The 16163-nt window shown below is 37.3% G+C and overlaps 1 protein-coding gene across 2 annotated transcripts in view; it reads left to right on the top strand.

Moving 5' to 3' along the window:
• The window catches only part of prkcz (protein kinase C, zeta), a 303127-nt gene that overhangs the window by 49908 nt on the left and 237056 nt on the right, over positions 1-16163 (top strand). For both annotated transcript variants that reach the window (XM_052039280.1, XM_052039279.1), the window contains exon 4: positions 49-99. In XM_052039280.1, the coding sequence (XP_051895240.1) occupies positions 49-99 (51 nt within the window). The remainder of the gene's footprint in view (positions 1-48; positions 100-16163) is intronic.

The following is a 16163-nucleotide window of genomic DNA, read 5'->3' as shown; positions in this document are numbered from 1 at the left end:
TTCTTGATGCATTTCTTGAAATTTTGCCTTTTTTTTTCACTTTACTAGTTTTTCCCAGCATTCCTGAAAAGCCAGGCATGCCATGCCCAGGAGAGAACAGTAAGTACCACTTTGTTTTTTTGAAAATGTATAAACCTTGAGGAATTCTTAAAATCATGGAATATGGGTGTTACTACCAAGTTCAGCATTTATTCTTGTTCCCTTGTTGTTTCAGATGTAGCAGTGGACCATATCCTTAAACTTTTGCAATTCTTTGTAGCACTTTGATATAACTTGATGACTTGCTAGACCACTTCAGAAGTGGTTTGAGTTGGAGTCATAGGCCAGACTGGATAGGTCAATAGGTTGCATTTCCTTGGGATTATTAGAGAACTAATTTGGGATTTTTATGACAGTTAAGCAGCTTTGTGTTTATTTTTATTGATGGATATCAGATTTACTAGAAGATAAATTGTGAAAACTTTGTACTGCTACAGTGGAATTTATATTTGCATTTTTTGGATTATCGCCATAGAATTTTGAATTAAATGTCCAGTGACGTAACTGCTACATTACTGCACACCTTTCAGAGTTTGGAATATATTATCAAAAATTACATGAGTCTGAAATAATGTGGGAGGGCGGGGGTGTAATCTGAAGAAATTTTGGAAGCTTGACTCAAATGTGTCCCAAACATTGAGATTAAAATTTCCTCATGGTGCTGATTGTAAATTCAATGGGATTACTTTGTGTACTCACCACCACTGCCCCCCACCCCCCAATCCCTCAGCTCCAATAATGCAGAGCAAAAAAAAACTGCATGTAACTAACCATATATTGAACTTTCATAGATAGGTAGCTATGTCACTAAGATACCAGAAAATCTTGTGCTGATGCAGGAGGAATTGGTATTAAGAGGTTAAAAGAGTAAATTACTCCTACAATAAGTACTATCCTTGATAAATCCATGCCTAAAACAATTATTAGTTTATGATGCTGTTCACAGGATTACTGCATACATTTGGATAATTGCCTAAATTGGAAATGCTTTTCAATGCCTCAGCCTCTGAGGAAGGAATGCTCCTTTGTTGGCAAATAATCCATTTTAGTGTTTGATTAATTATCCTCTTTCCAATTGATTGCCAGATATTGTTCTCTTCCAATGTGCTCTCAACCTGTTTACAAATTCCTAATCCCTTTGCTTTCTGATTGCTTTGGACCTGTTCAATTACTATTGCTCTTTTGTCTTAACCATCTTTATTTCCAGCAAAAGTATCCCATCCATGTTCCTTCTGTGGCTAAGTCTACATTACTAATCATTTAGGTATGATGGATGCAAAATTCTGGCACATAACTAATTTAACCATTCATTACCATGTTTTTTATGGCTATAGCAAACACAGGTAATTTCTCCCTAAATTAATAGCTATTTTAGTTTTTAACAATCGAAGGAAAATGACTGTTAGGATACTGCTTTCTATCACTACTGTGTTACTTAATACCATCTCTATTGCTACCTTTAATTTGTAACCGACTGTGCACGTGCAAGTTTCTGAACCTATAACTACCTGTTTAAAAGTATTAGACCTTAAAAGATTATTGATTAAAGGTATATCACACTTGAATCTCATCAGTAGAATTTTTTTTTGGTGATAAAACCAGAATAATTGTATCTCAGAAATAATTTTTCATCCATGTTAATGTACCATGATTCTTAGGTTTTTTTTTGTTTTTATTCATTTCCCAAACAGGACATGCTGATTTGATTTGGATTTTGTTCTGCATATTTTGATAAGTTGTAATTTTGTATTAATATTAAGTGGTATATTTCCATGCATTTAAATTATAATGCACGAAAAATCACCTTGTGTCCCATCTTTGTCAAGGCTAATAAAATATGCAGCTTACAATTGTTACAAAAAATTAACTTTTGTGTATACTCGTATGTACAGAGATTGCAAAATTTGCATGTAAAGCTAAACAAAGGATGCTGAGCAGCAGAATAAAAGGTATAATTGGCAATTTGGAGGAGTTGGAAATATGGTTGGGAGATCTTGAAAGACAGGAACGGGGGTGGGGGGTGCAGTGAAAACAAGGGTGTTCTAAATGGCAGAAATAAAAAAGAAAATGCTAGAAATACTTGGCTGCATCTGTGGCAAGAAATGGAATAAGATTTAAGTTTGATCTTGCATGAAGTTTCTGAACATTCACTGGCAATGCACGAAAAGCATAACAAAACAAGCTGTTGGTTTGGAAGCAGTTGCAGAATTATTTTGGTGATGTATGATTGAAGATGATTAGAATTGTCAAATTGAAGGTAAAACTTTTTAAATATGTACATATTAACCCAGTGAAGCTTGGCTAGGACAAAAATGCTTGAAATCTTTTAGCTTGTGGAATGAGCATCAACTATTTGATTTTGGCTGAGTTGTAAATTCTTGAAGTGGAGATTGTGGTACAATAGGAGAAAGATGATGGTATTTTAATAGAAGTAATGTTTTGCAGTTGCTAGGAAGTTGGGAAAACAGAAAATGTGGATAATGGCCAGGCCAGGCTGCATCTTTGCAGGGCAAAGCACATAGTTCTTAGGTTTAAAAAATCTTCCATCAGAACTGCAAGATATTGGAGATAAGGATTTCTTGAGGTTTTTTAATATCCTACCAGACTAGAACTGAGCTTTTCGCTGTCAGCTACTCTGGGGAGAGGTTATTTTCCTATAACAGATGGGATGAATTTTCAAAATCAAATTGATATTCCATTTTTTTTCTGGAAAGAAAATGTTATGACATCGTCCCAAGCATTACAAATCTAGTAAGAAGAAAAATATCACAGGTGAGTTAGGTGTACATTACAAGCTTTAATGTATTTCTTTAAATGCTCTTTCAGAAAGGAAAACCAAAACTTTGACAGAATATTTTAACTGCTTAAAATTTGACTTTACTTTTTAAAAGTTGTGTATGATCAACTTCATTGGTACGTACAGTAATTGTCCATACTTTCTGATGCAAGGATCAATTGTGCCACAATGTGTTTCACCTAGTTTTTAATACTAAGGTTGAGCTTGAATCTTATGAAAAGATGGGCCTTATACTTCACATTTGCAAGACAAAGGTCCTCCAGCAACCTGTCCCTGCTGCCATCCAACAATAAAGGTTAGAAACCCTAGAAAATGTGGACTATTTCTTGGGAACCACCTCTCGGTAAAGGCAGATGTCTATGATGAAATTTGCCGTTGCTTTAAATGCCCTAGCACATCCTTTGGTCAATTTAGAAAAACAGTGTTTGAAGATCAAGATCTTGGATCTGGCACGAAGTTTATGGTTTACTGGGCAGAAGTGATCTCTGTGCTCCTATGTGAATCTGAGATCTGCACTACCTGCAGTAGTCATCTCAAAAGTGCTGGAAAGATTCCTCCAATGATTTCTCCCTAAAATCCTCCAAATTCAGTAAGTGAAACAATATCAGAAGTCTTTCCAAGGCCAACATATCCAGCATTGGGTCCTTAGCTGCACTTGATCAGCTCCAATGGGTGCTCCTAAAACAAACAATATTCTGAGCTCTTTCATGGTAAGAGATTACCCAGTGAATAGAAGAAAAGATTCAAGAATGTGCTCATAAACTCTTTCAAGAAAGTATTGCATCCCTACTGACTCTTGGGATTCCCTTGCCTGTAACTGCTCAAAGTGTAATAGGGCATTTAGGATAGTATTGAGAACTTCAGATCCATGCATCATTATCACACACAAGCCTTCTATAAATTGCAGAAGAAGGCATGATTTTGTAAACTATCAGCTATCCACCCATCTATGGAAGAATCTGGAGGTTCACATTCTTCTTTCCTTTCTTGTCTTAAAACCCATAAAACTGGAAGAAAGTAGATAGTCCTCAATACCAAGTGACTGCATATGATAAAGAGAAGATTGCAGCAAGATTGAGGTGGCAGAAGCTGCGGTGCAACTTCCCAAAAAGAAAGGAACCTGATGGTGCATTGTCTATCCCTCCCATTAATGACAGTTTTTATGCCTGAACTTTGCTGTGTGATGACTTTGTTATGAACTGTCAAAGTTCCCGATGCCTATTCCCTGGCAACTCTTAGGTTTTTGGGCAGGTTTGATTTATGCAGTTTGTATCCTTGCCCAGATAAACCACCTTTGATATAATTAGGCACACTGTAAGTGATTTAAATATATTTAAGTGTGGCGACTCACCGTACCGGCATCGAACTGGCTCCCGACATCGCGAACGTCGTCGGAGGCCCCGATCCAAGATGGTGCGGGGCCTTCCTTCCTTCTCCATCGTTGGGCTAGGAAAGCCCGTGCGCAGGAAGGTCAGGTGACCCGCGCGTGATGTCAGCGCGGGAACTGTAGCGCGGGAAGCTTTCAGATATTAAAGGCGCACCGCGCCCCTGTCGTTCATTCGACTTCTGACTTCAAACAATCGACTCTGTGTCTTCATTTCATAGCGTGTAGCTAGCCGCTACATAAGTATATTTAAATATATCTAAATGAACTTTATGGAATATTGGTAGACTGTACTGGTATGGCTAATGTGCTTTAGCATTGTGTAAATGGTAAATTTTGTGGAGTACATTGTGTAGTTGTATTGTGTAACAGTACACCAAATAACTAAACCAAGCCTACTCATCAATGAGTTGAGCACAAAATACAGCATTGCCTGCAATCTTTAAGTAATTCTTTTATCGTTATGGTAGTCAGAACCATGAGACTGTATTTGCCAGAAGGGATGTTTATCTTTCAAGCCACAAAAAGTAATTTTCTAACAACTTATCAGACACATAATATGCCTTCCAATATACAAATTGGAATGGCACTGACCCAGATTTGATTTGTTTGTAGTTAGCTGAATCCAAAAGCAGTTGTGCAACATCTGTCCTTGGCACACTTGCTCAGGGATGAGGAGAAACAGATTAGGTTTCTGGCTTTAATAGAATTAAGCAAAACTTGCAGCATAGAAACAGACCATTTGGCTGTACAGGTTTCAACAGATGCATGGAAACCTTTGCTACCCAACTTTATCTAATCCTATTTGTATATTGTTCGATACCTTTCTCCTAAGTCAACTTACCTTCAAAAGCATAAACTGTTATTAGTCTCAGTTACTTGTAGCAAGTTCCATTTTTAAATCTGGGTAATTTCTAACTTAATTACAGAGACTCCTTGAGGGTAGTGTAGATGAGTTTTGATTTTGATGTATCTGGTAACAGCTAACTTGCTGTCTTTCCATACATGAAGAAGACATGTTGAAATATGGACAGTTAGGAGTTACTGGATTTGTGGGCAGGAAACGTGAGTTGATCAGAAGGCTCCAGGCTAAAACATTCTCTGACCTCTCCATCAACATTAGTTGGTGTATTGGTTAAAACACTTAAGTTATAAAATACTATAACTTGCCTAATGAAGAACAGAAGTGGCAAATTTCTGGTTATTGGTGCGTTTTCTAGTAATTGAGCTTAAGGGATGAAAAATATTTTTGGAAATCTCAAACTGAAGTTGGTTGGAAAAGTAAGTTTTGTCATTCTAAGTTTTGTCTTTTTTTTGAAGTTTTGTCATTCTTAATGCTCAGTTTTATCTTGCCACGATTTCATTAGTAGGTGATTTCTGTATGTGATTTTGCGATTAGATTAGTTTATTGTCATTTACACCATGGTGCAATGAAATTCCTTGTTCGCATGAAGCTCACAGAGTAAATGGTATAGATGGTTGTAATAAGTACAGCAATAATACAATGACAAGTGTAAAACAACAGAATGTTGCAAAGAATGTAGTGTAACCTGCAGTGGTGCGAAAAGAGTACTAGAGTGACGATAGGGAAATAACTGAGAGAGGTAGAGTTAAGAGTACGAGAACGTGGTAGTGCCACTGGGAAGGGGTGTGAAAGGTGACTGGTTCAGGAGTCTGATAGCAGTGGGGAAGAAGCTGTTTTTAAACCTGTATCCTGTATCTTCTGCCAGAAGGTAAAAGAGAGAAAAGGGAATGGCTAGGGTAGCAGGCATCCTTGATGATGCTACTCGCCTTCCTGAAGCAGTGCACTGTGAAGGTGGACTGGATGGAAGGGAGTGAAGAGCCTGTGAAAGACTGGGCTGTGTTAAACACTCTCTGCAGGTTCAGTTGGTCAAGAGCAGAGCAGTTGCCATACCAGGCTGAGATGCAAGCTGTCAGAATACTTTCTGTAGTGCGTCTGTGGAAGTTCGAGAGAGTCCTTGTGGACATGCTGAATCTTCTCGGATGCCTAAGAAAGTGAATATGCTGATGTGCTTTCTTGATCACCGCATCATTGTGAAGTGACTAGGTGAGGTTGCTGGTGATATGGATGCTAAGGAACTCGAGCTGTCGACGATCTCTACAGCAGCTCCGTTGATGAGGACAGGGTTGTGTTCCCCAGCCCTGCTTTCTTATGTCAACAACAGTTCTTTCATTTTTCTCATGTTAAGGGCTAGCTTTTTGTTCTGAGTTTAGAGATGAGCTTATTTGGTATATATAGTGTTGAAGGCTGAGCTGTAGTCAATGAGTAGCATCCTGACATCAGTATTCTTATTGTCGAGGTGATTCAGAGCTGAATGTAGTGCAAGGGAGATGACGTCCTCCGTGGACCTATTTTTCCTGTATGCAAATTGCAAGGAGTCTAGATTGTCTGGGAGCCTGGTGCTGATGTGGGCCATTACTAATCTCCATACTGTAAACACAGAAAATGTTGGAAATGCTCTGCAGGTCAGGCACCATCTGTAGAGCAAGACCTACTCTGATGCCTCACTGCCCAGACAAAACTCTGATATAATTGGACAAACAAGTACTTGTTTTTAAATTTAACTGTGTTTAAATGGCCTTGGTACAAATTGCATCTGATCTGTGTGGTTGAAGATTGATCCTCATTCTATACCTTTGGCAAAGTAGCAGAAAATTATTGGCATTTGAAGTTTTATATTCTGCCACTGGTGTGTTTGAAGTTTAGTAAAGCTGTTGCAGATTGTTATTGGCTAAAAATGGGTTAAAACGAAGTGACTCTTTCCCTTGTTAATGATCACTGAGCTGCTTGTTAATTTTCATTGAGAAACCCTTGTTTCTAAGGCTTGCATAGCAGCAAGGTGCTTGGATGACATCCTTCTCTTCATTTCCACCAAGACTGAGTGTCTTAAATAATGGTGGCACTTGTGCAAAGTAGTTAAGTATGGCATGAAATAACTTGAGTTAAAAGCACAATGCTGGAGGAACTCAGCTGGTCAGGCAGCATCTGTGGTGGGAGATAATCAGTCAATCTTCATCTGTACTGAGTTTTTGACTGTCTATCTCACTCCACAGATGCTGCTTGACCTGCTGAGTTCCTCCAGCAGCTTGTTTTTTGCTCCAGATTTCAGCATCTGTGGTCTCTTGTATCTCCAGGAAATAACTCAAGTTGGGGATGTCATTGACTGTAATTCTCCTTACCAACAAATCTGCCCAGCCAATCTTTTGACCCACATTAGCTGGTGCAGTAACCTTGCACTATCTGCTTTTCATTCACAGTTTCTAATAGATGAGAATGATTGTCTTCCAAGAAGTATTTTTTGTCTTCCATGAGGGGTTGTTCAAAGGAAAATTTCTGTGGATGATTACTAGCATTGAAATATTGAACATTAACTTCCACCAATTCTTGAAAATGTCACTATAGTTTAGTGGCAACAGGCGAAGCCAAAGTAGGGTCGCATTCTGCCGCAGCCTTCATCTGCCTCCAATCGCTGGGATTTTAACTCAGTATCTCCTTCTGTCTCTTCTACCAGTGTGGACTTGAGTAGCCTTGGCTAGAGTTGCTATTGCTTAGTGAGTGTCTGTTTATTTAGGTTATTTCACAGTACAACACCTATGATTATGGTAGATAGATTGGAGGAACATTTGAGAGAATGAACACAGTATTTGATCAGTGTCCCTAACCAATTGTCTTGTTAATTCAGGTCACTGACATTGGTATACAAAATTCTTACAGGAAGTGTACACATGAAAGCTATAAATGTTTGAAGAAACTTAGGCTGGATTCAATCCTGATCTTGGGTGCTGTCTGTGTAGAGTCTGCAGATTCTGCGCATGTCCATATTTCTGCTGGGTGCTCCAGTTTCCTCAAAAATCCCAAAGATGAGCTGGTGGGTTAATTAAATTGCCTCTTAATGTAGATAAGTGGTTTTAAAAAAAAAATCAAAGGTGTGGGGTGGGTACGCAAGAGAGAATAAGTTGCAGTACTACAGGGAAATAAAGAGAGGGGAATGGGACTGATAGGATTTGCTCTGCTTGGGGCCACCATGGACACAATGGGCCAAATGGCCTCCATCTGTGTTGTAGTAAGTAAATGAGTGTTTTGAAACACAAAATCTACCTGTCCCTATCTTGGTGAAGATTGTGGATAGACTTTATTTCCCTGTTCAGTTTAATTCGCTGAATACCAAGCTTCAAGAAAGTTCCCAGTTCCCTGAAATATGTTTTTTTTTAAATTGTAGAAGCAATGATTTGAAAAAGGAACAACTTTTATAATGAACTATGGACCTAACTTTGCTTATTTCCCCAAATCTCACTTTTTCCATTTCTTCCTCATTTTTTAAATTTGAATTTCATGTTCTGTCAAATTTCTTTAAAAAATATGTTTTTAACTAATCATTCTTCCAATTTATGGTAAGTAAATGCAAATTGCTGATTTTTATCAACAATGGATCTTCTGTTTGATCATCCATTGTTTTAAAAGCAAGTTATTTGGAATGACTGGCTATGATGGAACTTGTTTTCAATAGTGGAGTGGCATCAACTGAAGATTGACTTTGTAATAGATACTACAGCTTTGTAAACCTAAACAAAACACTTACATAAGCCTACATCTTCACAGATAAATAACAATATATTAATTTTGCTGTTTACTTTAAGGATGACTTGTTGAGTGCCATGTATTGATTGCATTCACCAGGCTTCAGAGCATCTTGCAAACCTTTACTGCACTGCAATCTCAAATGGATGGAAATTGTTTCTAACTGCAATATTGTGCAGCTTTTAATTTACAATAACATCTTCACTCTTTCCTCTTTCAATACTTGTTCTAAGGATTTATCCCCTTGAATTTTGAATGCTGGTAGCAATTCCTCATTGGCTGTTTGAGCTAATTAAACTCTTCCTGAGGATTTTGGCCCATGTTGCAAAGGATCCATCCCTCCAAAATAGCTGTATTCATGCTCTTGGTCATTTCAAATTATCTGCATAACTCATCAAATGTTGTAGAGGCTACTGGAATTGGTCTTGCTGAAGAGAAAAAGATTATTAAGAGCACACTGCATTTTATTTTCATCTTCAGTGCTTTTCCTGCATCTCCCCCCTTCCTATGCATTATTTTTTTATGAACAATTTAGGAAGCAAGCTTACCTACTTCAGTCAGTTGCTTGTTAAGTGAACACTATGGTTCAAGAAGAATGGATTAATTCAAAATATTTCTGTTGTTTTTTAAAAAAAACCCTTCCGTGTCCTAACTCTGGAGTTAGTATTTTTTTAACTTGATTATTTCTCTCTTATTGACACAACTGATACATGGAGGTGTTGAGAACAATGGGTTAATACCAAGTATTCTACATGTGGAACTTTCACAACCGTCTTGACTTAAAATACACTTGGTTGTGCTAGAAAATGTGCTTGAATCCTGAGCCCAAATTTTGCTGGTTTGTTGCTGACTGTTCCAAGCTGAACTATTGGCATTTACCTGTTTATAAGTGTGAGTGATGCGTTTTGGGAGGGTGGAACGTGTAACATGAATGATGGGGCACATTGAGGAACAGAAGGACTTTGGTGTACAAGTCTGAAGGTGGCAACACAAGTAGATAAGTGAATGAAGAAAGCACATAGGATGCTAGCCTTCATTAGCCAGGGCACAAAATATAAAAACATGCAGATCATGGTATGACTTGCTAAAACCTTGGTGGGTCCATTGGATGAGGGGTGCAATGCCCATCACCACATTATAAGATGGATGTGATTATACAGGAGAGGGTGTAGAGGAGGTTCACCAGGATGTAGCGATTGTTATGACGAGAAACTAGGTAGTTTGGGTTTTCTTGGTGGGGGGGGGGGCATGTGGGGGGAAACATAATAAGGATATACAAAATTAAGAAGGCTATTGGTTGGGGAGACATTGACAAACTTTTTCCCTACAATGAAGACTCCTAAAATAAGAGGGCACATATATTTAAAATGAGGAGTAAGAGGGTTAGAGGGAATCTGAGGAAAACTATTTTCTCCCAGAGGGTGGTTGCATCTGGAACACATTGCCTAAGAAGCTGTTGGAGCAGGAACACTGATGGCTTCTGGACAAGCTATCAGTGTTCCTGCCACTTGAATTGACATGGAAGTCTACTGAGCAAGTGTTGATAAATGGGATTATTATAGAGGGGTATTTGATAGTGGGCAGAAAGCCCTGTTTCTGTGCTTGTATGACTCAACAACTAGACTTGAAAATATTTTAAATTCAGGACTTGAGTGCATGCATGGTCAAACATGGAAGCTCTAAACTTGCTCACCATTGGTAGCTGTCATATCAGCTCTGATGCATGACTCCATGGAGTAACCGCTGTTCAAGCTCCATGTATATGCAGGTTGAGTCACAACTGAGTAGTGATTTGCAGTTAATCACTTTGTGCATTATTGGTGTTTGCACAGATGCTGAAGTAAATTCCTGTGATAATGTGCCTGACATCAGAAATTGCAACTTAAGTTTTCTGTATTTTTCAAGACTGTTAAAGTGTATTAATGGTAAGTGGTTTAGCATGAATGTTTAAGTAAGTTGTTAGACAATTTTGTCTATTATGTGGGTTTAAGGTGGTGTAGTCAATTACAAGCAACACATGATTTACACTTGGGAACTTAATTTGCTTTTCTAATCACCTTGAATTTTTATCTGGTGGTTGGCCTGGTTGAGTAACTTTTAGAGTGGGATCTACTGTTCATGCAATATAATTATGTAGTATTGCAGTTCCCCGAAATTTTAATGCAAACTAAATTAGTTTTCCTGCAGCAGTTCCTTTTTCATAATTAACAAGAATTAGTCTTGATTTGCTGACGTTAATCAAGTTTGATGCTCTGTTGCAGGTGCAAAACAAATAGACATAATCGTGTCAAACAGCAAAGCTTCACAATCTGCTACAATTGTGAATAATTTAAGAAAATAATCATTTAAGATCTATCAACAGTATCAAAGTTCAGAGCATGGCACTAAATAATAAAGATGTCCTTGAAGTCTACTTAAAGAAACTTCAAGTGAATCTTATGATTAAATACTCTAGAGCACTCTAGTGACAGCAGTCAGACACTACATTCCAGATTCGAGAGATTGACTTAATTTTGCAATGATTTGTACTTGGATGGAATCACTCATACCTCTAATGTAATTTTTCATAACAGTATAGACAAGTAAAACATTTTAGCTATGCCTTAGAATTGTTTATGTAACATCAGAAATATTACCAGGTTTGAATCCTACTTTGCCAAAAAAAAGTTAGACATTTGTATGGATATATACTGATCAACTTGATTTCTATGTTAGTTTTTTAAACTGTTTATCAAGGAACTTTGTGGTTTTTTTAATTATAGTTTTTAAACAGTGATTTTTTTGCCTATTGAATTCTTTGATATGATGGACTGCAGTTTGATGATATCAGAGTGGCAATATTGTCAGAGAACCCTTTTGAACTAACAGAATGTCAACAGACACCAATGGGAAGTCCATGCCACAGAGATTGCAAGATAGCCAACTGTCACTGGTGAGCTTTATTGCTGGCCACCAAATACAGATGTATGTAAATACCCAAACCCTCCTGCAAGTCCTCCCAGCAGTGTTACTTTTCTAATAGCTGATTAAATGCACAAGTGCAGCTTAATATGACTGAACTTATTATCCCACTCCCTTTACAATAAAGCTCCTAATTCTTGGTGTTTAAGCTTTGAGATATCTTTAAGTTCGCTGAGAGCTCACTCTGGTCCAGCATGTTGTCATTAAAGTATCCTCTGGTATGCTATCGAAGTTCAATGTCAAGTGTTTGCCTTATTTTACATTTTTTTAAAAAAAATAACATTTTCAAGTTTGAGAACTACTGGTTTGAATTTCTATGGTATTACTATTTGATAAGTAATTTGGTGTGCACAGCATATTGATGAATTAACACTTATTACAGAGAGTAATAGGATTTAGATTTATGCCCATAACAAGTGCTTAGGCTGCTGGATGTGGATGGGAAGAGAAATGGATTCTGAGAAGTACCATGCAATCTTCAATGGGATGCTGGCCTATAGGTTGATCTTGAGTGCTCAGAGGTCAAAGGAGCATGTTTTTGACTGGCATTTGGAAAGCACTTTAGGATTTTATTCCTTGTTAAAGGTGTTTATCAATGTAATGGATGTTGGCCAGGAGCAGCTGTTCCTTTCGTTCTTGATTAAGGAATAGTATATGGTATATGAGAAGGTGCTTAAAAAAATAAGTAGTACTTAAAGAAATATTTTAAAAACTGAAAGTGGGGGGGGGGGGGAAGCGAAGGAAAACACTGAATTAACCATCTTTAATTCTGGTTTTTGTTTTTATATTATAAGGCAACATACATGTGTTTTGATAATTCTGTACTCTAAGGGTTCACAAAAATAACAACATGCTCCAATCTTTAAGCTATTTTCTTCTTCCTGTCACCTTTTTAAAAATGTTAACCTTAGCAATTACATATGCAAATATTAGAATTGTTTGTTGTGTGAGCATTGCATCGATGAAGCATGAAAATTATCCAATGCGTAACGTAAATGTTGGTGAATCAAGCCAACTCAGTCAACCCCTGATTTCAATGATTGTGGTTAGTTGTGGCAATGTGACTGGTAGGTTACTTAGAAAATGGTCTTTTTTTTTCAGGTGCAGTCATTCTGTTGTTTTTGAATCACACCTGCCAATGTAGCAAAAGCTCCATATCTCTTTTAATTTCCATGTAAAATTTACTTGGCTCCTTTGCACAATGTTATTAAGTGCAATTTAGTAGGTAGTTGGATAATGCTCCTATCATTTTGTGAGCCTTGCTGAAAATGTGCTGGGTAAGCTTCTCTGCCACTGATTTTAGCAGGCAATAAATAGTCTGTTTTCTGTTCCTTGTGGGCATGCGACTGCTTGGTTTTGTGAATGATTAAAGATTATAGGACTTTGCTTGTGTAATGCTGTTACTGATAGCAAAGCAAATAATGGGAAATGAAAGGGACTGGTAAAGAGTTTTTATTACTCCAATTGAGCCTTGTGAGACTAGCTGTCTGATTAATGCACATGCTTAGGCCCCTGGTTTATATTTGTATTAGAACTTGAAAGGTGCTGGTCATGTATATTAAAAAAAATGGCTTAATAGTGATTAATCATTTAAAAAGACTGGAATATATGCACTTAATTATTGATGTTACTAGATTTTTAGGAAATGTGATTTACTAGTGCTGTAATTGTGAATTTATCAGTTTATTAGTCTTTTTGGGGGGATAAAAGCATTTAAAGCTTATTGTACATATTTGCTTTCTTTTGCTGTTTAATATTATAAAATGCTTATTGGTTAGTAAATCCAATTGCTTTGTAATCTTTAATTTATAGTGACCTTGTCCTTTATTTTTGATATTACTTCAGCATTTAATGAAAAATATAAAATGTATGGTGGAAGCTTTTTAGCATGAGCATGCGCAGTGAGCAAAAATAGAAACTGGCTTTATATAATTAAATTAACATTTTATAATTTATGTGAAAACAAAATCCCTTCATTGGAAAAAAAAATGGATTGTACTTGACTCACACCAGAAAATGTAATGTATGCTTTCTCAATGAACGCGGAGGTTTGACGATTAAAATGTAGGTTTTCTGCATGTGTACTTTCAGAAGTGTTTGAGAAAGTGCCACCTAATAGACTAGTTGGTAAAACTTATCCCATGGGTTTTAAAAGGGCATCAACAGCATGTATGCCAGATTGACTTATAAACAGGAAACAAAACCAAGTAAAAATTTTTTTATGAGGGAAGGTATTTTGTGGCTTTCACCAGAGATCGGCACTGTAACCATATATTAATGAGTTGAATTTGTGTGTGTATAGGGCACTATTTCAAAATTTGAAGAGGGTGCAAAATTTACAAGTGTAGTAAATAGAGAGGTGATATACTGTAAGGGAGCTTGGGTTGGTTGAATGGGCAGAGATGTGGCAGATGAAATTTAATGCAGAGATGCTCCTTAATACATTTCAGTGGAGGAAGGTGGAGAGGCAAAATAGTACATGATTCTAATGCGAATTCAGGAATGGAGAAACTTGGGAATACTTGTGCACAAATCTCAGATTACAAGACAAATTGGGAAAATAGTTAGAAATGCATATCGGATTATGGGCTTTGCAAATGGAAGCATTGTGTAAATGGAAGGAAGTGCTGTAGTTTGGTTGCAACAGGACAGCTGTGTTAAATTCTGATTGCTCCAGTTAAGGGGGGGGGGGGGGGGGATGTGGAGAGGTGCAGAAAAGATTTTCTGGAATGGTTTCAGGGATGAAGTACTTTGGTTATGAAGATAGCCTGTAGAAGCTAGGATTAGTCACCGAAGAGCAGCAAGGGTTTTGAGGATGTCTTCAAAACCATGAAAGATCCAGATAAGGCAAATAAGAAACTGTTACCATTAGTGGAAAGGCCAAGGATGTGTGCACACAAGTTTAAGGTGATTGGCAAAAGAACTGAAAGAAATGTAAGAAAAAGTAATTTAGCTGTGAGTAGTTATGATCTAGAACACACTGCTTGTAAGGTTGGTGGAAGCAGATTCAGTTTCTACTTTCTGAAAGAGGAGAAAAAGGCAGGAAAAATTATAGGGCTGTGGGGGAAAAGGCTAGGGAACAAGATAAATTGGATTCATCTTGTAAAAATTAATGTGATAGACTAATTGACCATCCCTTCTGTTTCAATGATTTATGCAAGTTTATTGGAATTTTTACATAACACATTATGAAAATAGAGTTAATAAGTTAGAGTTCAAATTGATTTTGTTTTTTTTCCCCAAACAAAGCTTATCATGCTGTTTTGGGCACTAATAAATTATATTTAGATTTAATTTTGAATTAAGATAGATGATCTAATAATTTTGTGGTGGATTGGTGCATTTTGTTGTAATAGTCTCTTTTATGAAATTTAGCGCATGTTGAAATATGAATTTCAGAGAAATCTAATTTATCAGATGCTTTTTTTGTATTATTTAATTAAAGCGATTTTGCATTCAGTAAAGCTTTGAGAATTATTCTGTGGAGGAAAGTTATTTTATTTATGTGGCACACAATTTGTTAATACTGAACTAAATTTAAATGTTGCCATTTCCCTTCAACTTCTTCCATGCCAGGTTTTTCTTCTTGCTCAGAAATTGCCCAGAGACTCTCAAGGGAGAGCAACACCCAGTGCTTGGTTACATGAAGCTAGATGATCGGAAAGCCAGTGTTCCATTAAATATTTGTTCCTAATGTTCATGCCGGTTCCTCCTTTTGTCCTTGGTGTCTATCAGTATTCAGTAGCAGTGATAGGAAGAGGAAAGGGGAATGGTATTTTCAGACGCTCTGCATCATATTGCGAGTAGGATGGTGTGCTGAAGAGCTGCAGGGATTCTGGTGGGTTCTAAAGCTGTCTATCTGCACAGATTTGATTTTTATTTCCTTTATGTGTCAGTGACTGGATTTAGTCGCATGTAATATACTAGCAGCACACCATAAGAGGAAAAAATGGAGTGCTGCCTACTGTAGGCTGAGGCTGGTTTAATAGTCATCTCGGCTGTGTCTGTGTTGCATTTATTTTTATCTCTACCTATTGTGCTGGCTATGCATACAAAATGTTCATGGTGGAAGTTGGTGATCTAAAAAGGATAGTGAAGTACATCTGGTGAGGGATACAGACATGAATGTTAGTTAATATAGTTATTCTGAACTGAAATGCATCCTGAAAATAGTGAGGGTATGTGTAAAGATTCTATTTGCATCGTTTACTGAGCAATCTCTTTTATGCAGATGGTGGGGGTGGGAGAGGTGCACCTTACCGCTGATCGTGACTGTTGCTCTGGTGATTGTCATTGAATTTTGGCATTGTTAATTTTATTACCAAGTCTCTGTATTCAGTGGCTTATTTTTCTCAGATGGCATCTTTTGTTATGACCTTTTT

Source organism: Pristis pectinata, chromosome 26 (assembly GCF_009764475.1).
Source record: "Pristis pectinata isolate sPriPec2 chromosome 26, sPriPec2.1.pri, whole genome shotgun sequence".
Classification (NCBI taxonomy): domain Eukaryota; kingdom Metazoa; phylum Chordata; class Chondrichthyes; order Rhinopristiformes; family Pristidae; genus Pristis; species Pristis pectinata.
This window is presented reverse-complemented; position numbering and strand designations above follow the sequence as displayed.